The 25,684-nt window shown below is 42.5% G+C and overlaps 2 protein-coding genes across 4 annotated transcripts in view; one reads left to right on the top strand and one right to left on the bottom strand.

Annotated features, from left to right (window-relative positions):
* itfg1 (integrin alpha FG-GAP repeat containing 1) overlaps positions 1 to 20,412 on the bottom strand; it is a 127,339-nt gene extending 106,927 nt beyond the window's left edge. The window contains exons 1-6 of the mRNA XM_068730718.1: positions 20,180 to 20,412; positions 19,911 to 19,995; positions 19,605 to 19,735; positions 19,012 to 19,069; positions 18,468 to 18,557; positions 18,260 to 18,354 (exon numbers count right to left, since the gene is read on the bottom strand). Coding sequence (XP_068586819.1) covers positions 18,260 to 18,354; positions 18,468 to 18,557; positions 19,012 to 19,069; positions 19,605 to 19,735; positions 19,911 to 19,995; positions 20,180 to 20,357 — 637 coding nt within the window. The 5' untranslated portion in view covers positions 20,358 to 20,412. The remainder of the gene's footprint in view (positions 1 to 18,259; positions 18,355 to 18,467; positions 18,558 to 19,011; positions 19,070 to 19,604; positions 19,736 to 19,910; positions 19,996 to 20,179) is intronic.
* A 508-nt stretch (positions 20,413 to 20,920) lies between these two features.
* Positions 20,921 to 25,684, top strand: part of phkb (phosphorylase kinase, beta) — a 90,327-nt gene continuing 85,563 nt past the window's right edge. For 2 of the 3 annotated variants that reach the window (XM_068730715.1, XM_068730716.1), the window contains exons 1-2: positions 20,927 to 20,991; positions 23,445 to 23,531. In XM_068730715.1, the coding sequence (XP_068586816.1) occupies positions 20,928 to 20,991; positions 23,445 to 23,531 (151 nt within the window). In that variant the 5' untranslated portion in view covers position 20,927. Of the gene's footprint in view, positions 20,992 to 22,089; positions 22,196 to 23,444; positions 23,532 to 25,684 lie in introns of all 3 variants that reach the window. The other variant, XM_068730717.1, reaches the window with a different exon arrangement.

The raw sequence follows: 25,684 nt of genomic DNA, 5'->3' as shown, positions 1-25,684 counted from the left end.
ATCCCATCAAACCGTGGCTCAGTAGAATTAAAAAAAAGGGGAGGAGCATTAAAGCAGCTTTAAACATGAGCCTTATTGCCTTGATAAGTCCTTCCAAAATATTCCTTTGATATCATTTAATTGGCATGATTTTAGGATTACATCCACTCTACCATTAGACCAAAATTCAGCGACCAGCCTCTTGAGAGCAATTACTAAATGTCTGCTATAGTTTTAGCTTTTCTTTTGGCCACCACTGTGAATTGGGTTTGGATTTAAATCCGTACTGAATATGTAAAAGGTGGGATTTGGACGACTGGCTCACTGTAGCTGTGAATCTTCATTTCATCCTCTTTGTTCCAAATTACATATTCTGTGCATTGTTATTTGCTCTAAGTGAATTTGTTTTCTCATTTACATGCTCTGCTTTTATATCTACAGTGTAGATTTGGGATGGTTCTTTTGGGATTGTGTTTCGATAGAGTGGTGCAGGGATGATGTGGTCCGACTGAAGCCGATGGGATTTCTCCATTAGATTTTTAAATACTGCAGAAAATAAGCTCTGTAGCAAACACGTGTTTACGATGCTCACACGTTTTGTTCTTCACAAACAAACACCACTTTTAAAAGCAAATATAATCAAGTGACTGAGCGCGTTACACTTTGCACAGCCACTACATTTGTTTTGAATGCCGTGTCACACACTGAGTTTTATTAGGGTTAACAACAAGTAAACAGACAGCAGCACTGATCTGACACTGCACTGTGAGAGCACACACACACACACACACACACACACACACACACACACACACACACACACACACACACACACACACACACACACACACACACACACACACACACACACACACAGCATACACTCATAGAGCTGTCATACTCCACCACTTGGGAAAGATGCATACATAATTGAGGTATATAAATGGGCTCGTGTGTGGGAGGGCGGAGTTGCGTAACAGCAACAGGGATTCGACGCTCTAAGTGGTTTGTCATGTCGCCGCATAATTAAAGAGATGCTAACTGTGAAGGCTGGAGCAACGGCTACGCAAGGCATCGAAAAAACACAGACGGAGAGAAAGAGAACGACTGAAACCAGATGCTAAGACCATCCGGTTTTCAAGGTGTGTCCGAAGACGACAACAAAAAAAAAAAAAAAAACGAGCTGAGAAAGCAAATCGCATATGAAACAAAAGCATGCTAATCCTTTAATTGCAAGAGAAGCAATCTATAATCACTTGATTATTTATTCTGCACAGTCTCCCTCTCGCTCTGATCTTTTTGTTTTGTTAAATTGTCTCTTTCGTACAAATGACACTTCTAAATGCACGCCCACGCGAGCGAGTGCATGATGAGCAGGCTGCGTAAATCCCCCCCCCCCCCCCCACCACACACACACACACACACACACACACACACACACACACACACACACACACACACACACACTGTGGGCCTTGATTTTCATCACAATATTTAAATATCTGCGTGTGCATCTGCGTGTGAATTTATTTTGATTTCATTTTTTCGTCATTGGGTTGTGATACAGCCAATCATCTACAATCAGCGAGTCCCTTCACACTAACAGAATAATTGCAAGTGTGTCTGCTGCCTATAACAGGGCGTTAAGATCAACAACTGTCATACGGCTCAAGTGCAGTGAAGCATACGGCTCGACGAGGTAGAGCAGCGTGCTGCAGAGCCACCATAGGTCTGGCTGCTGTTTCTGTTGGGACCGATATCAGCACGCTGCTCGGAGGTTTGATTGGCAGAATGCTGTTTCTACTACAGCAGGACACAGATGAACTTGATATGAACAGGTAAGGGCAGGTGTACACTGCTCCACAAGATGGAACGCACCACATGTGGATTCAAACATCTGCAACCACATGAGAGTAATTGTGCTGGGGAATGTTTCTTCAGGTGTGAAATGAGTCTCAAAATGGTCACAAAAGTGTATTACGTGACCGTTCTGTACATTTTTAGGTTCTCACAAATGCGTGTTCCGATCTCCACACAAATACCAAGCAACTTTAACTTTAACTGTGCACATCGCAATCTGAATAAATATTTACATTTTACGTACATATTCTTCAACTTCACAGATCTTATGGTCGCCTTTGAACAAGCATCCCGTATGTACAAATGTCTAAAAATAATTCTTACAGATAGTTAAATGTGTGCGCGCGGATCACCGGATACGCACAGCTTGGGTTACATTTGCACGGCGAGTCCAGCTTCACATGGATCCACTAATGCATGCTGCGTTTAAGTACTGCTGGGCTTTCAGTGTAAATTGTGTGTAATTTCAAAATGGGAAAAAAGTTTTTTCTTCTTCTAAATATACAGTTTAGCTCGTCACCCCTCTTGTAGAACACATACAGTAAGCACCTTTATACTCTATACAGTGGCCTATGAATGTAAATATATGGTTTAAATAAGCTACTGGTAGGTGGTGGACTAGTTCTTTTGCTGGGAAAATTGTTTACCTGTGTCAATTTCAACAAATGTCTGCGCAGGCTGCCTGCGTTTTTGGTTCACTTCCTGCAGTTGGGTGGGATTACGTTTCCACAGCAATCGATCCTCACCAGGGTTCACTTGGAAATGAGAGAGACCGACTCTCGCCAGCGGTCTCGGACCAGTTGTTTTTGGTCCGCACCCAGAGTGTGACTCCTGCGCCCGCAATCGAAAGCCAATGCAGCGTAGAAATCACACCTGCGCCTTCATCTAAAGCAAGTATTGGTAACTGTGCAGCACAATACTCAAGTGTGCATGTCGCTGTCATTAAAATGTGGTGCTGTGCTCGCAATGTGAAGCCTATAAACATTAAAGAATCTTCTCCTTCCGCTCGATCATTGGTCTCTCCCATCTTTGTTGATAAGGAGCGAGGCACAGATCTTAAATTCAATCTCGACTTGATGTTGTAAGCATTAGCTGTGTGGGTTTTCACTCAATCATAGGGTAACTCCTGCTAATCTACATTTGAAGTTACACATAGACGATGCAACAGGCTACAAACGTGAAGTGAGATTTTAACGTCCGCAACACTCGTTGCAATCTACCAGAAGCCTAGAGATGCAATCTTTTCAGATGTGCAGGGTAGATAAATATTTATTTTCTGCTCTTTGCACTGAGGGCTTCTAATCTAAAAAAAAACAAAAAAACTCAACATTTTAGACATTTGCCGCTGCTCCAATTCCAATGGATCGTTGGGAGATCATTTAAGATACAAGATATACTTTAGATGACCCAATACCCGGGGCGAGCATGATAGAAAGACACACCTCCCCTGGAGAAATAAAGGGGAAATGAAGCTTGAAGGGTGCTCTTCTTCAGACCCGAGTTATTTCAACAAGTCATCTCACCGAAAGAGACTGGAGCCAATTCTTTGCTCTCCGTATCCATTCGGGAAGAAAATGTTAAATTCCTGGGGAAAACTTTTTCACACTTTCTATCACAAAACTTGCTGCAAGCACGCGATGTCTGTTCCGGAGTCTCGCAATAGGTCGGCCTCCTAATGTAAGCCGACACTTGCTGATTAAAAAAAGTGAGGTAAAGTGAGCTAATCCGAGTTGATACTCAGGTTTGGATTGAGGAGAGGAGAGGAGGAGAGAGGAAAGGAGAGGAGAGAAGCAGAGCGTGGGGAGATGAGCGGTCCTTGAGTTATTCATAGCCTCTCCATCAGATTTGTTAAGGGGATTGGAAGCAATTTAAAGGCCTCCACTGACTGTTTGACTAGAGCAGCATTATGTCTCTCTATTCCATTATGTTGAGCCGCAGTGTGGGGATAAAGACCAGGCTTCCTATTAGCCTCTGTATAAACAGATAGGGCGATGCTAGACGGGTGCTGTGCCTCGGCAGAGAGGGAGAACTCTGACATTGAGGAGAACAGACAGCAGCGGGCGGCAGCCTGTAATATCTCCCTGCTTTGTCTCCCCATCACCTTCCTTATTTCATCGGCTTCTCTCTGCGCGCACACACACACACACACACACACACACACACACACACACACACACACACACACACACACACACACACACACACACACACACACACACACACACACACACACCCACCCTTATCTGCCTCACTCTGTAGCCCAGAACAGGAGCACCGTTGCTGTGGATCAAGAGGTGTTATGACTCAGAGAACATAGCGGGCTGAGAACGGTCACAGGCCTGTAGCTTGAAACAAAAAAGGTACGAGCACATTGACGGCACTATTTGTGACCCACATGTAAACAAAAGGGGGCGGGAGTGGAACCTGCCAGATACGACCGACACTAGATTTGTCACCGCCGAGAAAGAACCAGGCCTTTCTGGAGCAGGAATCCCTCAGCGAGCATTGTTTCAGCGTCTCAGTAGTGCCAAAATACATGAACATCATGCTGAAAATGCTGACAGTCATTTTTTTTCAATCCGTTAAATGGATAATGGATTCTAAAATCTACGTGACATTTCCCTCGCTGTAGTGATCAGACCTGTCTGGTCTGGGCCGGGCCTCGCTGCTGACTCATAAGTAAAGGCTTTTCTTTTTCTTTTCTTTTTACCGTCTCCTTGTGCGATACGCATATCGTAAAAAGACTGCGATACTGCACTCAGGGATTTATGGAGTGACAGTACAAATAAAATGTAATGCATCATTCTTTTTTTATTGGTGCCTTTTACGTTCAACTCACTTTGTTCAATGAAAGAATGTTGGAAATCATTTTTTTCGAATTCAACGAGTAATCTGTTGTATTTTTAACAGTGTACTGAAAGCAGCAGAGAGGCAGAAGTGAGTACAACATAATAAAATACGTATATTTAAAGGGGAGTAGCAACGTTATCGCGGTATTCAACAAAGTAGTTACATACTTCCTTCATAGTGTGTTCAGCCCGACACTGTACACATGATACAAAGGCCACTCATCATACATGATATACATGGCGTACGGTGCTGGAGGGGTTGCCAGGCAGCATTAGAGAAGAGATAGTTGCGAAGATGGAGAAAGGACACGACCGCGAGTGGAGAGAACCACGATTATTGATTCCGCCGTGCTGGGTGGTGCCAGGACTATACATCGTGACCGGATGACTGCGTGACTCCTTTCAGAACTGAACCCGTCTCTCTTGCTCCTTTGCTCCTCTGTTGTCCTTCACTTCACCCGCTTTCTAGTATTGGGTGTCACACAGAGGTAAAGGCAGCCGAGCGATACGATAACTGAGCATCGCTGAGGTTCCAGACAGCCACAAACTAAATTCTGGTCAACAGAGTTGCATACATTGCTTGCATTTTGAACTGATCTGTGTGCAATTTGCAAGAACAAAGCGGTGAATTTAATTGCTCCCCTAGATTACGGCAAATTTGGAAAATCCAATCAGCTTGGATGTTTTATATATATATACAGTTGTGGTCAAAAGTTTACATACACTTGTAAAGAACATAATGTCATGGCTCTCTTGAGTTTCCAGTTATTTCTACAACTCTGATTTTTCTCTGATAGAGTGATTGGAACAGATACTTCTTTGTCACAAAAAACATTCATGAAGTTTGGTTCTTTCATGACTTTATTATGGGTTAACAGAAAAAGTGATCAAATCTGCTGGGTCAAAAATATACATACAGCAGTGCTAATATTTGGTTACATGTCTCTTGGCCATTTTCACTTCAATTAGGCGCTTTTGGTAGCCATCCACAAGCTTCTGGCAAGCTTCTCGTTGAATCTTTGACCACTCCTCTTGACAGAATTGGTGCAGTTCAGTTAAATTTGATGGCTTTCTGACATGGACTTGTTTCTTCAGCATTGTCCACATGTTCTCAATGGGATTTAAGTCAGGACTTTGGGAAGGCCATTCTAAAACCCTAATTCTAGCCTGATTTAGCCATTCCATTACCACTTTTGATGTGTGTTTGGGGACATTGTCCTGTTGGAACACCCAACTGCGCCCAAGACCCAACCTTCGGGCTGATGATTTTAGGTTATCTTGAAGAATTTGAAGGTAATCCTCCTTCTTCATTATCCCATTTACTCTCTGTAAAGCACCAGTTCCATTGGCAGCAAAACAGCCCCACAGCATAATACTACCACCACCGTGCTTGACGGTAGGCATGGTGTTCTTGGGGTTAAAGGCCTCACCTTTTCTCCTCCAAACATATTGCTGGGCATTGTGGCCAAACAGCTCGATTTTTGTTTCGTCTGACCACAGAACTTTCCTCCAGAAGGTCTTATCTTTGTCCATGTGATCAGCAGCAAACTTCAGTCGAGCCTTAAGGTGCCGCTTTTGGAGCGAGGGCTTCCTTCTTGCACGGCAGCCTCTCAGTCCATGGAGATGCAAAACACGCTTGACTGTGGACACTGACACCTGTGTTCCAGCAGCTTCTAATTCTTGGCAGATCTGCTTTTTGGTGGTTCTCGGTTGACTCTTCACCCTCCTGACCAATTTTCTCTCAGCAGCAGGTGATAGCTTGCGTTTTCTTCCTGATCGTGGCAGTGACAAAACAGTGCCATGCACTTTATACTTACAAACAATTGTTTGCACTGTTGCTCTTGGGATCTGCAGCTGCTTTGAAATGGCTCTAAGTGACTTTCCTGACTTGTTCAAGTCAATGATTCGCTTTTTCAGATCCATGCTGAGCTCCTTTGACTTTCCCATTGTAGCGTTTGTGGGCGTTTGTATCCAATGAGCCCTATTTAAATGGCCTCAGAGAAGTCACCAGCTGTAGTCACTCATAATCACTCACAAGAAGTTAAGAGGCCATGCTATGAAGCTCATTTCATTGACACAACTTTCTAAGTCACCAAAATTGCTAATTCATGTTGCTGTATGTATATTTTTGACCCAGCAGATTTTGTCACTTTTTCTGTTAACCCATAATAAAGTCATGAAAGAACCAAACTTCATGAATGTTTTTTGTGACAAAGAAGTATCTGTTCCAATCACTCTATCAGAGAAAAATCAGAGTTGTAGAAATAACGGGGAAACTCAAGAGAGCCATGACATTATGTTCTTTACAAGTGTATGTAAACTTTTGACCACAACTGTATATACACACACACACATACATACATACATACATACAGGTGAATGTAGTAACAATGCACCCCCCCCCCCGTGATAATAATTATTTTTAAATGCAGAGCATGATGACATTCATTACTCCAATGGGAGAAAAAAATGGAAAGGGAAACGCATTACACTATCAGAAGACAAATCATGCTTCCCTTTTAAAAATGTCCTCTCTCTCCTTCTCTTCCTCTCTCTCCTTCTCTTCCCTGAAACTTTTTTTTTTCCTGACGATATGGAGAGGCAATCTGAGGCCAACAACAAGAGTAACAACAGCGGCGGTATTACATCCCCCTCCTTGTACCTGTAAAAGGCCTGGCAGCGGTGGCAGCGGCGGTTCATCCAGGCTGCAGAGCAGAGTGGATGTGACAGCCGCTGCATTAGTGTCCGATATGCCGTGTGTGTGTTTGTGCAAGTGCATCGTCGCCTCACTCATCACCACAGCTCTGAGCCATTAAGGGTTGTGCGCGCCTGCTGGCGGGGCAACAGAAGGCAAAAATTCGGAGGAGAAAAAAAGTTACAACGTGAGAGGATGCGGGCAGAGCGGGACAGAGGGACCTACAGACACGAGGGGGACGAGAGAGAGAGCGTTAGAGACAGAGCAAGAAAGAGAGACAGACGGACAGAGCTGATCCTCTCTTTTTGTCGTGTCTCTAATGCCCCTGAGCAGGTTATTTGTTAGCCTGTTACTCAGTAAACAAGCTGTGACTCCTATACCCTGCTAGCTGTCAAAAGGACACACACACACACACACACACACACACACACACACACACACACACACACACACACACACACACACACACACACACACACACACACACACACACACACACACACACACGTGCGCTCTATTCCCGCGGGGTTGCTGGGGAGATGGGCTCAAGGAAGGCCGTTGTGCCGACTGATCTCATAGCTCCAATGCCCACTCTATGTGTTTAAATTGTTGTTTGTGTGTGTGTGTGTGTGTGTGTGTGTGTGTGTGTGCGATGCAGTTTGCATGAGGCTGACGGTAATGAGGCAAAATGAGATGAAAGCACAAAGTGTGTGCGTCTGCGAATGCTTGTTTTTGTTTGTGTGTCTTGTGTACATCCGCGCACTGTCCTGCTGTAAGCCAAGTCAAGCCCTCTGGTCCGTCTGTGTGCATCGATTTTGTTCCCCGCCGTCTTTAACCCTCGGACCGATCCATGCCTCAGCTGGACGGAGGGACGGAAATGTCACAGCCCTCAGCAGTGAAAACACACACTTTGCCTCTGACAGACGTTGGGAGGAAATCCTCCCTCCACCGCTGAGAGCCAGACGCGAGGCGATAAGGTTAGTCTGAAAACATACAGACCTTCAGAGTCCAATCTATTGATATCCGGTGCTCGTTTCAATGCGAGGATGAATGACACACGTTGTGTGCAAGCCGACACAGGTTAAAAAAAGCACCTGTTCACCCAAACAAGCAGAGCTAAAGGCTGAAAAATACTTCCAGTGATCACACCAGCTCACACTAAAAGAAAAGGCAACTCATGTAACATCTAGTCTGCATAACAGGCCTTCTGAAGACTTTTTTGTGACTCCAGCTGTTATCCTCACGTCCTGCCCACAGTCACACTTAAGCATGCACTGGTTTTGACCTGCTCCTGCAGGCAGAATCATAGCGGGTCACTTGCCAGACCGTGAGAAAAGGCAGTCCTCCAGCAGGATTTAAATCAGCCTTGTGTAAAACTTTGGATAGCGCTAACAAGGAGGACATACAGTTTAAGGGACACTTGCTTATCAAGCCTGCATTATAACCAGCCGGTTGGTCGTGGTGCAACTGGACGCCAGTCTTTGCACAGCCTAAAAGTAATCAGTAAAACCATTAAACCCAACCGATGACGAGACGCTTAAATGGGTGCAGCTCCAATCTAATATGAGCTTAGCCTCTTAGTTTTCAGTAAGTTACTCGATAAAACGCACAATGTCAGTGTGTACCTTTTAGAGGCTGCAAGGAGGAACTGTGTGGGGTTGCAGCCAAAAATCTTCACCGGCCACCTCCATTGATATGTGGCCCCTGTCCCTCTGCTAGCAAGGAACCATCGGACTGTGAAACGAGCTTTTCCAAACTTGCCCAAAGCCCACAAAGACGATTTACTCTAGTGTCGAAAGAAGGAGCAGGAGAAAAACCTTAAAATTTGTCCCGCTACCTTGTCTGCTGAGAGAGAACAGTCAGGGTGAGCTGTGCTCTCTCTCTCTCTCTCACACACACACACACACACACACACACACACACTCAATTTCTCCCCCTCAGTTAAAGCGTCTCACAGAGGCTGAGAGGGTTGAAAGATTCTCTTCAAATGATTTTCTCTTTCAGAGATTTTTTTTATTTTTTCCCCCCCAGAGGCTACAACATGGCTGGCTTAGTAACTTTGTCACAACATTTAAATAAAGACCAAATGATGTCCATCAGTGTCATGGCAGCCATGCTGATTTATATGAATATATATATATATATATATATATATATATATATATATATATATATATATATATATATATATATATATATATATATATATATATATATATATATCAATACCGCAGCGACAAACGCAAACGTGCACCACCCATTCACATTAACCGCCGCCCTCCCTCACACAACCACCACACACAAAATGCAGAATCCAGGCCAGGAACAAAGTGAAAAGCTGTGCAGAATAAATCCGTCTCTAAGCCAATATGTAGCTCTAACTCCACACTGTGTGACTTCCACCCGGATCTATCAAAACGGCTCATTCACAAACATGGCAAAACACGGCGGCGTAGAATGGAGCAATGCTATTCCCGGAGGAAATAATCTCCTAAAACCATTACAGGGAACGACGTAGGTGCAGTAGCTATGGGGAGGATTATGGCCAAACCCTCTCATATACACACACATACACACACACACACACACACACACACACACACACACACTTTCAACCCTATTTTGCTCGCTTCCTTTATGCCGCGTGTAAATAGAAACTGATCACCGAACTACTGTAACAAGCATAGTAAAGCTCATTTGGCGGACTGGAACCAAGTGTGTGTGTGTGTGTGTGTGTGTGTGTGTGTGTGTGTGTGTGTGTGTGTGTGTGTGTGTACAAGACGTGCATCAGTGTAGCCTGCCAACATCAAGAGTGTATATCAAATACAATGATAAGTCTATGTTTTCTAGTTGTGTAAAGTAATCTAATTACATTCACAGAAGGTACTTTACACATTAAGATTGTTGTGAAAACACTCGGCTTTGTACGAGAATGTACAAATATAAAAGCTTACTTCAGACCAGGCGTACAGGTCAGCGAAGAGCTACAAATGATATCATAAGGTGGATATGAAGTATAAAAGGTGTGAAATGTAGCTTTATTGTAAAACATTGTTCGTACTGGTTGCCTTGTTATTTTTGCAGTCTAAATAGTGTTTTTGTAGAATTTCAATCAGAGGCACATTTATACACTTAATGTTTATTTCTGTCCTTGTGCCTCCAAACAAGTTTAGTTCTTCACTGATTTGTATGCATCTGCATCTGCACTTGGATATGATCATTTTTGTATTTTCTTGTATTTCTGAAATCATTTTTTAAAGTCTAATTCAACTAGTTTTGACACAAAAATAATTACAGACAATCTGGGGAAAGAAATAGTTGCCTCTTCCTGGTGATGATTCACAAACATATTAGGATTCTTAAAATAACTCTGTTTTTGTCTCTGGTAACACCGCTGTAAAATTGAATCTGGACATTTTCTATCACATTATGTTGCTCATCACAGTCAAACATCTATTGGTATTGTAATTAAAAATGCGGATCCCCAGGCGGTACTTTGGTCAGGCTCGTTAAAAAGAAGATGTTGCCAGGTGTTTTGGATGGAGACACCGGGGAGGACTGACAGGAGGGAGTTGTTAGCAGTGAGAGAAGTTTTAGCTCAACGTTATTCATTGACCTTGTTTTAATGCGTCCGTTTCTAACACGCCAACACTGTCGATTTGCAATAAAAACTGTAGAATAATGAATCAAAGTATGTTTTTTGTCCGCATTGGCGTTGAGGTGTCTGTAGTTACTTTGCCAGTCTGTTGCTTGTGGCAGAACCAGCGGATCTGCCAAACGCAGATGTGCCTCGACAGTGTGCAACATCTGTCCAGTTAGAAATTGCAGATGACGCGGATGTTAGCGTTGTAGTCAAGGCTACCGAATGTTAGACGAAGTCGTGACCAAGGCCAGATAGTGTTGTGACCGAGACAAGACCAAGACCAAGACAGGGCGAGACCGAGTCCAGACCAGACCAGTGTTAGTCCCACACTACATGACACACACAATAAATGGCACCATGTGAAATGGCTTGATAAATTAAGCAAAGGCATTGAAGATGTGAATTGTATGTGTGGGAATTTTTCTTTGATTTGGGCAATCACAGTACTGTTTTTATTAATTTAGTGATATCCCTGTAGTTGTGGTCTTGACCGGTAAAAAAATCCGGTCTTCTTTGTCTAAAACAAGACAGTAAAAACTTGGCCGATTCCAAAACGAGACGGAGAGAAAAAGTCTCGGAAGAAAGGCCGATCTTGAGTACTGCAACACTGTCAGATATTATACAAAAATGTGTGTGACTAGAACTCAAAAAATAAATAAAAAGTACTGCTGAGGTTGATGGGAATGGCAATCGTTTTGCAAGTATTTGGACAAAAACATAAGTACAAGGATACATCCTCTGGGAACCCTGAAAGTCAGTGCCAAGTTTAGAGCCAATCCATCTTGTATATATTAGGATATTTCAGTGGATACGTAATCATTTTAACCTACTGGTGGCGCAAGATAAAATGTCACCCAAGTCAGTGGATTTCGTCCTCTAAGGACCAGCAATGTCTTTACTAAATGTCATGGCAATCCATCCAAATCCCTCGCAATAAAAAAAAAGTGGTGAGCGACCAAGACAGGCAGATATCGCCATCCATACAGTCAGTCCACTAGCATGGCTTTACAAACATTTTTTTTTGATTGTCTGTTTTATGTATGAAGACTTATACGTCAGTTTCTGCTCGTTACGAGCATATTGTCTTTTCAACATAAACTTCAGTGCTCACAGGAAACGCACAGTCTCCGCTCATTACATAGTCGTTTTTCAAAATAAACTCACAACGTAGGTTTTCTTAGCATTTCTGCTCACTTACGCTACAAAACTACTTGGTTAGGTTTAGGAAAAGATGGTGGTTTGGGTAAAAAATAAAGTATATCATTCAAGTAACTGCTATTAGTTAATTATGTAAACTAGGGAACAAAAGTACGGTAAAATAAATCAACCGTCTAATGATGCAGATAAGTCAACATTGGAGGTGGTTGAAAGCCTGATGTGTCCCATACAGACACTATAGGGTGCCTTGTTGGGTCTGTATCAGACGCCAATGGGCACTGAGTGTATTTGATGAGATGGGCGAGAGAAGAGAATGAACTGTCAGTTCAGGTTGTTGTAAATCAAAAAGAAGTGACTCACATCAACATCCAGAACCACCCTTCGTATACGTCCGTGTACAGTTCTCTTCTTGACATGGGAATTTATTTTGGGACAGAACATGGGTCGACATCATAACCTCAGGCAACAGTCACAGTGCTCACAATGTTCTGCCTCATTCATTCCTACTATTCACTTATCTGCTAAAACAAAACCAAACGTGTTCATCAAAATAAACACGGCGTCTCTTTTGCCCGTTTGACGCTGCGCCAGCGTTCCTGGAGGCGGAAATGCTACAAACGACATACCTCAAAAGGACTGGCGCATTGCACCAGGCGCTCCTAACATGCCTGTGAGCTCACTCCAGATCTCTAGAATGTGTGGAAATTACAATGCGAGGAACAGCAGTGAATGCAAGTGATGTGTTTATGAAGACGTCGGCTACATGTGGCTGTGGGTGCCCAAGGTTTAGCGCTGGGATGTTTCTCTCTGTGCTTTGTGTAGAGCGGTTTAGATATTTTAAAACAACCAAATCAATAATCTTTTGTTTTGGCCTTCTATCGGTCTGCCTTCTTTCTATTCACGGCACCAGCTTTTTCCTTCACTGAAAAAAAAAAAAAGCTTTTTAAATGCTCGCCCAAGTGGTTGGATTTGTGAGGATGTAAAAAAAAAAAAAAAAAAAAAAAACTTAAATATTGGAAAAACACTCGCAGATTATTGTCAGTTTGTCTAAGCACTTCCGCAAATCAGAGAGTCCAACGGTCAATCACGTAAAGATTTTCTCTGCAATCCTTTTTTTTTGGGATCAATATATTTAATCACACAAACACAGATCCTATCAGTGACTTTGGTTCTTCTGTAAGACAGCTGCACAAGTATGTAATAAAGCTATTTGATCCAGAGTCTCGGTGCATCGGCCCATGAATTCTTTTGGGCTGTGAACCTGCTCGCTATAGTGCTCATTTTGATGGCAGCACGCCATTCAATCTAGCTCTGAACTCAGCTTATAAATAAAAGCTTTCAGGCCTTTTAGAAATTGTCAGCGGGCCACAGTTGGCCTGAGGGGAGCCCCCCCCCCCCAGACCCAGAGAGAAAGACAAGTAGTTGGGAAGCAATAAGACATTATTATCATTATTAGAGAAAGAAATTGCCAGTACTATTATCCAAAACCCTTGCGATATTCGTCCTCCCTCTGGGTGACAGTACTCTGATTACCAAAACGGCTAATAAAAGTGCCAGACTCTGCCATCCAAATGCAAACTTAATCCCTGTATAATCAATTCTTCTTCTTGGCCGCCCTTGTTAGGTAGCAAATCTGTTCTCTTACCCCAACCACCACATTATTAGTCAGACAATCAACAAGCCACTTCGACACAGAGCTGGTTTAATTGGATACTGCACAGAGCATTACCATAGCCGTTGCCTAGCAATGGATCCTGTATTGCCAGCATTGCTGTCGTTGGGCATGTGTTTTTTTTTTCTTCTCAAAATGGCATCTATAATTACTTCGCAATTAATGCCTTTTCCCCCCTCAAACAAGTTCCCGTCGTGCTCCTGACAGCTTCCTGCCCAGCGGGGCTCTTTCTGATGTCACATGTTGTGAAGTGGCCCCTGTGGGACACCGTGATCCTGAACTGGAGGCCGGATCTAATACGGGCGAATACCGTAGCGTTCAAATGAGAAGGTCTCCTGTGGTCATTTGGCTTTGATGCTTACGGACGCTTTGGGCGGCTCTTGAAGCACCTGCTCACATCAGTGTGTTGTATACATCTGAACCTCCTGGCTGTCCTGCAAAAGCCGCTTTCCTGCTAATTAGTTGTCACTGTGGTGAGGAGTAACCAGAACAGAACAACTTCATCTACAAAGCCGGCTCAATGCTTAATGATGTCTTTGCTTTTGTGGTGCAAAGAAAAGACAGCAATATACTGTATAAATGATTATCTTTTTCCCGTGGAAACACTGTTTTCACAGTAGGCGCCGACTATTAGACCGGCTTAATGTTACTCTGGCAAAATGTTGAAGACATGTTAACTCAGTGGACATGTGCAAAGCCGCATAAACTTCTCTCATGTGATATTCCGTCCACTCCGTTGTCTTGCCTTTGCTTACACTATGAACTCCAGATTTTGTATGTATTATTGGCTGAAGTACAAAAGTCATACAGTGAGCTGGGGGGGGGGTATCCAACTTCCTTCAAGAGACCTGAAATCCCTCAATGTGTGAGGACAGAGACAAAATAACTGGCAAAAAGAGCACAAACGCAAAGCTGTTATGAATGCGCCGCTGTTAAAGACATTGGCTGGAGCAGCGCGATAATAACAGAAGAGATTACGAGCCGTATGCGGTGTGTCGTCTCCAGGTCGGTTGGCTGGAGAGTACAATAAGCGGGCTAAATGAGGCCTTGACACCGGCCAGGAAATAATTCCAGACTTTTTTTTTTTTTTTCTCTCTGGCAGTGTTGATGTAGTGAGGGCAGCCAATACACGACCATGGGACCGTTTACAGCTATGACATTGGACTGAAATTGGAGTCGTGACAAGGGCCCCGAAACAGCCCTCAGCCTCCTCGGACCACGCTAACAACGTAGCTCACTGTATTACTGTACTGGGAGGAGAGACTGGCACACTTCCACACATGAACACCTGAGAGAGTAAGGCATCCCACTTCCATTATAAATATTATAAATGATAAATATTCATTACCAGGCTTTGTTCTGCGATTGGCTGTTTAGTAGATCTAGGTAGTCCCTTCTCTGTACACTCATTTTAGACAAACTCATCAAGTGCCCCTCCAGTATCTGCCGGATCCTTTATGATGCCTCCGTTTAATTCAAACACGGTGGTTAATTTCTATAATTTTCCCGTTTGTGCAATTTGCATTTTCGAGTGTTTCACGCTTATTCTCCACAGTAACTAAACTCTGCTTGACTTTAATTAAGATGTATAAGATTAATGTGCATACATGCCTCATTCTATACTCATAAATATTAAACAATTTGAAGGCATCTTTAATCACTCTGTGTTCTTGTCCTGCTTATACTTGGCTTTTTTTTTTCCCCTTTTATAACCAATGGCTGTAAGTTTAGATAGTATGGACGCACTATAGAGGAGATCTGTTGCCCCCTATTTCTTTGGAGCATGTTACCAGATCACATGAATGAATCTGTTAAAACATCTAAGGCCGTTGAAAAGCTTCAAACTCTTATCGATCTTAGACTGGCTAACTAGTGAGACCCAGATTGTCTTTAAATGTGGAAGAACCAGTGGAGCCACGCCCACAAGCACGAACAAGCTTTAAAAAGGCCTGGCCCGGCTCTGCCAACAGAGCAAGAAGAAGCTCAGACAACACACACCGAGGGAGAGCTACTTCATTCTCCGCTCGGGATGCCATTGCTCCGCTATATCTTTACCTCGCAAATAGTTGTTTGCTGCTATATTAACGCTCCGAGTGTTAAATACAGCTCCTTTAAAAGTCACTCTCTCCCTGCTTAAACCGCACTGCGGTGCCCCAGCCGGTCCCGCTTAGAGTAGCAGGTGGTCACAGCAGACCGTGGGCTGAGCCATGCTTTCCTACCCTCCTTTTCTTTCAAACCACTCATCCCACCATCAGCCTCTCAGACTCAGCTTTATTTCTCGTTCCCTTCCCGCCTGCTTTGCTCTTCTCTCTCTCTCTCCCTCTCCCTCCATCTGCATGCCCCCACACACAGTGGCAGCCAAAGAGTCTGACATCCACCAGATGTAGCCGACAGTAGGGTTTTCTTTCGCCACTGGTTCTCCTCCTCGAGCTCTGCGCATCCACCCGCAGCGAGCTGAACGCACTTAGGAGGTCACGAGGATTTAATGACCACTGTCCTTGTGTGTGTGTGTGTGTGTGTGTGTGTGTGTGTGTGTGTGTGTGTACACGTGAATGTAAAAAAGGAAGTAAGAGGTGACTCCTGGAGAAAGTTAAAGACAGGCTGACATGCAGGCCATCCCTCTGACTGATGAGTTGCAGGAACAGTACAATCTGTATTCAAATAAACCCCAAAACACCAAATATTGCTACCAGAATTTATTTAAGTCTGGCACAAAAAAAGAAAGTAGAAGTTCATTGACTTTCTCCTAATCCCTAAACAGATTAAATATTAATTAAAACCTGCTCTGGTTAAACTGTGACAGCCCTGGGAATAAAACCACACAGCACAAAAAGATACCTGCTGTGAGTATGACACGACTAAATCCTCTCTGATTACCTTAAACACGAGGATTAGTTTCCAGAGGGGGGGGGAATAAATAAAAAATCCTCCCATAAGTCTAAGTGACAGCGCTACACTTAGTGGGCAGAAGGACAGGAGTGAGATGCTGTAAAACAAGGAGGAGGTGATTTCTCCAGTCACTGGTGGAGAAAATGGCTGTTACGTTCTCTCGAAGTCAACTTGAAAATTCAAAAAAATTCAAAAATCAAGTTCACAACTACACAAGCTCTACATCCTCTTGAGTTTTTAAGAAATGTCGCAAAGTAAGAACAGAAGGCGGCGTCTGAAAATGTGTTATTATTCTTCTACATACAGTAGATCTTTTAATAAACGGATCACATGGACTGCATGTCCCAATGAAACACTGATCACTGCACATTTAAGCAGGGTTTTCTTGTGGCATTGGCAGCTGAAATGTATCAGGAAATAGAAAATGAGGAGGAAACTGGGAAGAAACTGCACATGAGCTGCTGGTTGTGCAGCATACAGTCCTTCTAAATGAATAAATAAAAGCAATGAATTGTTAAACTACAGAGAGATTTTGACATTTATTTTTGTAACTAATTGTCTTTTTAGTCTTTAATAATCCAACTGGCCAGATTTGTACTACTACCTTGACTAGTGCTCGTTCCTCAGAAATAAATGTCTCTTATGAGTGTTATGCTATCATATATGAAAAATGAATATATGGGTTTATCGGAGGGATGTTTTGTTTATGAAAAATCAAAGTCGCCGGAAATAGAAACACTCAAGTAAAGCTAAAGGTCCTCAAAATTGTACTCAAGAAAATTGTACTTGATTACTTTCCACCGCTGCACAGCAGGAACTTATCGGTCGGCTTTTCCGTGCAGAATTTCAAGGTTTCCGATGCCCCAAAAGGATTTGTGATTTCAGTAATGGTTGTTCTTTGTTCCATTCTGTCTCCAACACATTAATGACACTTATTGATTCACGTAGAGAAACACTGAAAGCCCATCGTGAGAGAACATAATACAGTAAGGCTAAAGGGATTTGGGTGACAGTTATAATGAATGTGGCACAATGTGCAGTGAAGAATGTGAGGCGTTCGGCACACGGCGGGGTCTGAGTGGAGGTGAATGTGTTTTGGTTTTCTAGCTGTGTTCACTTCTGTGCTCAGTGTTGTTAAATAGCTATAATGAAAACAGATGGGCTAAATGTATGATTCCAGGAGCTCATCAGTGGTGGGCTTTGTAATAACTCCCCTCGTGTCTTGAATAAGTATACATTCTAGAAGGTAGGACGCTTACTGTCACATTGTCTTAAAGCTTGTTCTTTCATTATAGAACGGCCTTTTACACTCACTTCATCTGCTGTTAAAAAATTAAAGAGGATTTGTCGATTTAAAAAAAAGAAAAGAAAAAAGAAAAAAAGATCAGTTTTCGTCGCTGAAAAGGCAAAGATTTGATACCACTGGTGCATTTTGAGCACAGCTTCCATGACGAGAATGCATTTTACATTTGTATCTCACTCGTTAGACATTGCTCAAACACCACTCGACTCACCAGCGGTGAAGTCCTTGTTGAGGTCAATGAACGCGTTGGAGTGAGGGTTGCGCATGTTGACAGGTGAACTCAGTGCTTTCCCCCACTTCGGAACCCTAAAGGGGAGGAAAAACCACAAAGCTGCACATTTTAGAAAGCAATTTAAGGAGTGAGAGAATTAGAAATAAACACACAAAATTCGAAGGGAGTTTGAGGACGATTACGTTACCTTTTGGTGAGATAGCACACTTCGGTGAGCAGGGGTGATGCGGCGGTATTAGTGACTCCGAAAATGTCCGGGATCATGTCCCCATTGAAACTGTGGGAAGAGTTCCACTTTATTAAAACTTGCACTGAGGTAACAGCTTATTATGTTCATAGCGTATAAACCTGTTGACACTGTCAGAGAGGCGTAGATACAGCTCTATGGCGTCGTATTCAACTGCATCATATCACGTCTTTCAAATATGTTTTCCACATCCATTTGCACTCATTTTGGGCGGGCAGAATTTAAATTACAGTAGTGGTTTTTATTTGATCGCACAAGAGTATCTAACAAACTGGTAAGTCGGTGTACATTCATCTGACACAGGAAATATAATAATACTAAATAAATAAATAAATAAAAGTGTATTGACATGGAACAATATTTTTAAATGTTTGAACATAGGAATCTAGCACAAGTAAACAGAAGACACATTGCTTTTTCCGACACCATGAGCAAAACATCCACAGTAGAACTTATGTAAGCGCCATTCAGAACTGATACTTACTCCATAACAAGAGGTTGATCTGTAAAGGTCTTGTTCAGCATGAGCCGCCCACTCAAATCTGCAGAAGAAGAACAGTTTCAACAAGCCCACACAGCGCAGAAAACCTGGTCAAGTCAGGCTAAACAGATTTTACTTGGTTCAAATGTCAACAACTATGGACAAAGTTGAGTTCGATATTGATTTGGGCACATGACAGCCTGTCTTCCAGCAAAAGGGGGGCTGATGAATTTGACTCAGGTTCTTTATTTTCTGTTGTAATTAAGTGCTCCTAAAAGAAAACATTGAAACTTATAATACTTGCTATCTGTGTAAACCTTGTAACTGATGTGTTCGCTTGATGAGCATCACCACAGTTTCTTTTCTTAACCGTTAAATCTGCCTATATGGTTCACAACATGTGGTTTTATCGTTTATCGTTCCCAAATACATCAGATCCATACACCTTCTCCATAACGGACACACACTTAGTTGTGGAACTAACAACAATAACAATGGCTCTACTCCAATCTCAATTTGTGTGAGCTACACCCATCATCATCGGCGTTCTCTGGCCCCCACCCACCCTCAGCACCCAGTCGCTGTTAAAGCTGTACCTAATGTCTGGTTGTTCCCCCAAATGATGAACACAGTTGTCATGGAGCTTTGGATCTGAGCTGTAAGAAGGACGTCCATCTGGGAGTCTCCGTCATAGTCCCCAGGAACCACGCTGGTGATGACGGTGTCCCTGAACAGGAAGATTGTCCATTAAAGTGAGAGAATGACTCTGCTGTTATCACCTCCTAAAGAGTAAACACTGCCACCCTGACACGTGAGTCACCTCCTCAGTACTGACGAGATGTTACATGTAATGTGTAACTGGAATGTATTGAGAGGAAAATAGCCCTGAAAGCGGCATGTACCTCGGGAAGATGTCCTTTGTGATGTTAACTTTGGGCTTGAAGTAAGGTGTTTTCGAGTCAGCCAAGAAAATCACCAGTTCAGCCTCTGAAACAGTAAGCAGTCAACATAGGACAATATATATATATAGGTAAATGTCTCCGGAAGTATAGCGATTCATTTTAAACAACTACCCTAAACACATTTTTAAAACACTATACGTAACTTGTGCAAGCGGTTAATTAGCATACACGACAGAAAGCAAAGTAACGTTACGGAAGCTTTAACGTACGCCCTCGGATGATGAAGATGTCTGTCTGCTTATCCGCGTAAAAATCTCCAAACGCCGCCACCGTCCCATAGTTTTCGGCACCAAAAAGGTCGGCCGTTACATCTTGAAGAGCAAATGCGCTGTACTGTCCCACAAAAAGTAACAAAAATGCCCAAATATTGAATTTGAATCTCCACATCCTTCCTCTAGTGCAGGTGCAGCTCCTCACAACAACACTAACTGTATTACGGCAGACAGCTTTACGGCATGGTGAAATAGCAGCTTCGTTCGATTAAATGATGTTATAGATTAAATATTATTTTATAATTTAGATAGCCGCTCTGCTGTATCAATTGTATTAGAAAGAGGTGGAATAAATGCACCGGAATAAGGGTTGCGTTACACAATGCGACATTAGAGTTTCCTTGTTTACGGCAGTGTCGTGCTACTGGTAGTTTGAAAGTTGATAACTGCATCAAGCTAGAGAAGGTTAGCTAGAGCTAAGTCGGAAGTGAAGTTGATCTTCATAATAAATAAAACTATCAGGCTTACAAGAAAGTAAAGTGAATACATTTAAACTAATGAAATACAATAATACTCATTAATATGACATGATTTTTTTTTACTGTCATGAATTTACTATTTAAAGGCCACTTTAAATATGTATACTTATGTTGTTCTTCGGGAGCCTTACCCCCCCCTCTGTTTTATTTTGAAGGACACCACCGGAAATCTTTTAACATTCTGTCGAATTGGACAGTGTGTAAACATGGCGAGCCTTGCAGATGTCGGACGGAGACTCTTGGAATTCAGAGCCCGATCAAAAAGATCAGGTCAGACTTATTACTTCGCATGACACCGTGCGGCGTGAACGTCCGATTGTTTCTTGTGCTTGTGTGAGACCGTGTGTTTGTAAAGACACTGTACATGGGGTTAAAATGGACCTGATCTGCCCATTGCATTTGTCCACTGCACTGACGGTACAAGCATGAAAGGTCAGAGGTGTAAATGTGCAGCAACCAGGAGCTATTTTAAGAGCCCTTCAACAGGTCTCCCCTTTGCTGTTACATCTAACCCCTTAGTTAACTGTACTGTGCGCGCGCTGCATGAGGTGGCGAGTAGTGTGCTATCACTGCACTGGTAGTCAGCATGGCTCTCGAGGGAAAGTGATCCCACCATACAACTTTGAAGGTTGTTGTACAATGCCAGGATTACAACAACAAATAAATAAAAAACCTTCACATTAACTGTAGGGTCACCATTTTTTTAAGTGATACAACTGAGAAAAACAATATACATTATGACCAGGTTATTCCAAATTCACTCACAGACCACACTGATTGTAAATGTAGTCAGTTATTCTATCTGTACTTTCTTTGTTGTCATACTACTTTCTTTTTTTGGTGGTGGGCTAAACAAAGAATTCCTAACATTGTACCTCCATAAATCATCTAGCAGTGTCATAATAACTGCTGTCGTTTGGGATTTCTGTATCTGCTAAAAGGCAGCTTGCGAAGAGATGTGACGCAAAGGACAACATCTCCTCATCTGAGGGCAGCTATTATGACTTGTCTATCAATCGAAGGGAGCACATGTGATGAGGTGCATCCATTCTCAGTATTAACACAGCAGTGCAGCATCATGACACCATAGCATTTTGAAGTGGAAAATCAAGGGCAATAATCAGTCAAGTGCTGTCTCAATTTACTGAAGTTCTTCTCATAATTACATTACCATCATATAATATTTCATCTTGACTCTCTATAAGGGTTCACATAACTGGCATTCCTAAGCAAATACAATGCATTGTAATTCCTTGCTTGCTGTACATGATCCTCATCACCCAGGGTGTAATTCATTGTTGATTCATGCATGTCTAAAAAATAAAATCTAACTCTATGCTACTAACTCCTTCCTGTGAATTGCTGTAGATTTGTGATTTAGCTGAGAGAGACGATTGGCCTTAATTTCACCTTTTGAGAATGGCCGCTTCAGTGGCCGCGAGTGCCCGGCCTCATCGGAAAGCACACAGACTTGGTAAGTAGTGGCGGCACAAAAGAGGAAAACAATGCAGTCGGCCACACACAGAAGGCCAGAGAGGAAATCTTTTTTTTTTTTTATCCGTACTTGAGAAGGTTATTATACTGTATATCCCGATTAGGAGGCCAGCAATGTTGAGATCACAACATCATTATTTTGTAATCATGAGAAAACAAAACACAAGATGCTCGCGCTCTTTTGGGCTGTCGGCAAAACTCATGTGTGTCTTGTGTTGGTTTAGCCATATGAATAATCTCCTTGCTCCTTCACAGTAGACTTGAGAGACCCAGAAGTGACACCAAATACATGTACAGTATTAATCAGGTCATATGACATACTGCATCTATATTAGTGTCAGAGTGCTGCATCTCTGAAGTTAGTCATGGGATTGTTTAAAACCAGCTGAACGCCGAATACCCACAGTTGTCTGATCTCATGTGAGAAATTAAAATTGGAATATTGGACCTCCTCTATGCTCTTTTAGAGTGTTATCTTTAAAAAGAGATGGATTGGCTTTGTCCCTTGCAACTTTTAAGCTGATGGAAATTATGCTAATTTCAGCCAGAATGTGAATTTTTCAGTACCTGTGGTATTGACCCAAGGTCGAACCTATTAAAATGCAAATCTCAGCAGAGGGAAAAGTGTCTGAAAATAGAGAAAGTCGAACAGATGGGGGTTTTCCTCAAACTCCGGCTCTCTCTCAGCTCAGAGGAACACGTTCGGAAATATCCGGTGGTGAGCCACATTACCATTTGAATCTTTAGCTTGGAGCCTGAATATTGTTTTGTGTGCTGAGCTCTTTGTGATGCGATGTGTTGCAGTGAAAAACAGAGTTTATTGATGGCATGTGTTTGCATTGTTTTTTTTTTTAATTTACTTCTTATATTTTTTTTTAAATTACTTGTAAATAAGATCATTTTTATGAAAAAAATGTACTCACAAGCAACTGCTGACTGCAGACCTTTTTTATCTACACATTGGAATATATGAAATAGCACTATTGTCTCAAGATTGAAAAAAACGTCACTAAGTGACTAAGATGAAAACCGTTGTCCTTTATCAATTTTACCTCAGTACAGTTTAGTCATGAAGGCATAATGTTAATTAAGGTGAATATGTTTTGTTTTTTAAGGATTCATGAGACAACAAAAGGCATTCTTTTTTTTGTAGAAATGTTGCTGTAGGTCACTATTAGTAACTGGAACACTTTTTAAAGATGGTTTGTAATAGATTTGTCCCTCCTCAGGATCCATCTATGAACCTCTCAAACTGTCCAGTCTCCAGCATGAGGATGAGCCCCTATGGGAGAAGCTGGACCGCTATTACAATGCCGGTAAGTATTCACTGTTGAAAACTTAGCAGTACTATGAGACGGGGCTCACCTAAAGCTTAGAACTACATATAATGCAAAGCTATCTGAAGCAAATGTCAGGGAATGTATGCGACCATGAAGCTGTTTTGTCATTGCAATATGCTCAAATTGCAGCCTTGGGTATAGCGATTACATCTCGCAGACGTACTGTCTGGTTTAGAGAGAAGTTGTTTTTCGGCTGGCAAGATAAAAGCGGCATTGGGGGTTCGCTGGTGTTACAGAAACAAAAACATTCACCCAGCAAGTGCTGACCTGAATTTAATTCCACATAAGGTGTCTTGGCTTGGCTTGGTACTGCACTCAGCTGTTAGTGTTTGTTAGTGGGGCTTCAGTGGAGGATCATGTGGGAGTTGTGGCACCAGATAATCTGTTTTTCAACAAGGATAGGATGGAAGAGACCAGATGTTGATAGAGAAGATCCCATCATGTACCACACACACATACATGCCTACATTACCAACAGTGGACTATCAGGCTACTCCAGCCAAGTGTGGACTTTTGTTTCTGCTCAAACAAACCAGAATAGAATAGAAAATGTACCTTACGGTTCTTTTCCCAGAATATTACTGTGAATGTGCTTTTTAATTGTTTTGCCATTTGGCTTGAATGATATTGACCTATCAAAGACGGGATTTCCATCGCACACGCATGCACGCACACACACACACACACACACACACACACACACACACACACACACAATGTATCTTTGTGGTTGATTTTTCCTCAAACATATTAGCCATATCAAACAGAAATAGAGTGGCCACGCTTTTTTCTTTACAGCACAAGTCTAGAAGACACAGAACTGTTCTTAAGTTTAAACTTAACCTAGTTATAATGTCAGCATTTACAAAGAAGATAATAACACATCACTGCAATATAACTATGTCCACAAACTAGCATGAAGAGATTATTTATTACTGAATATTTACAGATACCGCCATGTGTAACTGCCAGTAACAGCGAATCGATGGTCACTAATGGAGTATGACCTATTTAAATTAAAGTATAAATCTATATGGTCGTTGTTAGGATCTAAGGATGGATGGCAATGGACTGACAAATAGCTGCAGCAACCCAATTCCAGGTGATGATCCTGGCATGTGTAATCAGTGGAAGAGTCTCCAGCCTCACCACAGGAGAGATAAATACACATTAGTACTGATTACTTAATTACCTGCAGCTGTGACTGCAGTGCTGTGCCAGCCAGTGCTACCTCCCAGTACGCACAAAGAAATCATGGCCAACGGCCACGCAGCTAAACATATAGCATCCTCGATTTCGGACCTAACCAAAATTTGGATGTGAAGAAATTGACACCGGCTTTAATACCGAAGTGAGGATTCTATTAAAAAGAAACTGAATTTGGTATGAAATATTGCGGTCATGAGCGCATGTGTAACTGGGCCATTAGGCTGGCAGAAGGTTAAACACCATATTTGACAGCAATGGGCTAACATTTCAAATTTGATGCTATGCCAGTACTCCCACTTCAAATGGACATCTGCTTGTTTAATAATAGGCCATTTTCATGTCAGGGGTTTTGACTCGTCATTACATAAAAGCACAGGTGTAACTAATGGCATTAATGATGGTTCCGTTCCACTTAGGTTTGCCAGTGAGCCAACACGCACAATAGCAAGGCCCTGGCACTGCAACACCTAAACTGAATGCAGCCGTTATTAATCTTATTAGTTACACCTGTCTGCCGTTAGGATGGTCTGTGTCCACACCGGACTAAGCCTCAGGGAGGGGAGATGTAGCTGGCGGTACAGAAGTAGTAGTGAACCAAAAGACACAGTGAAACAAAACAATTTATATGTTGACATCATTTAAAGGTAGGCATCGACACAATGGAAAGGCCGGACACACAACTTTGTCTAAGCAGATACAGTTTGGTTTAGTGTGCGGAAGGCTGGATCATGTGTTGCCGCTGGCTGTTAGATTCTGGTAATGCGGCTCAGGACTCTGTCCCCAAGGATCAGTGCTGATTTGGCCACCGTGGACGTAAGCTCGGCTTTTCCCAGCTGCTCTTGTTGAAGTAACAAAAATGTACTATACGGTACAGCAGACAAAAAAAACACAACCTGCGTGCTCTTAGGAGGTGCTTCTGA

Source organism: Cebidichthys violaceus, unplaced genomic scaffold, assembly GCF_023349555.1.
Source record: "Cebidichthys violaceus isolate CVI_PGR_0920_01 unplaced genomic scaffold, fCebVio1.0.p SCAF_5, whole genome shotgun sequence".
Classification (NCBI taxonomy): Eukaryota; Metazoa; Chordata; class Actinopteri; order Perciformes; family Stichaeidae; genus Cebidichthys; species Cebidichthys violaceus.
This window is presented reverse-complemented; position numbering and strand designations above follow the sequence as displayed.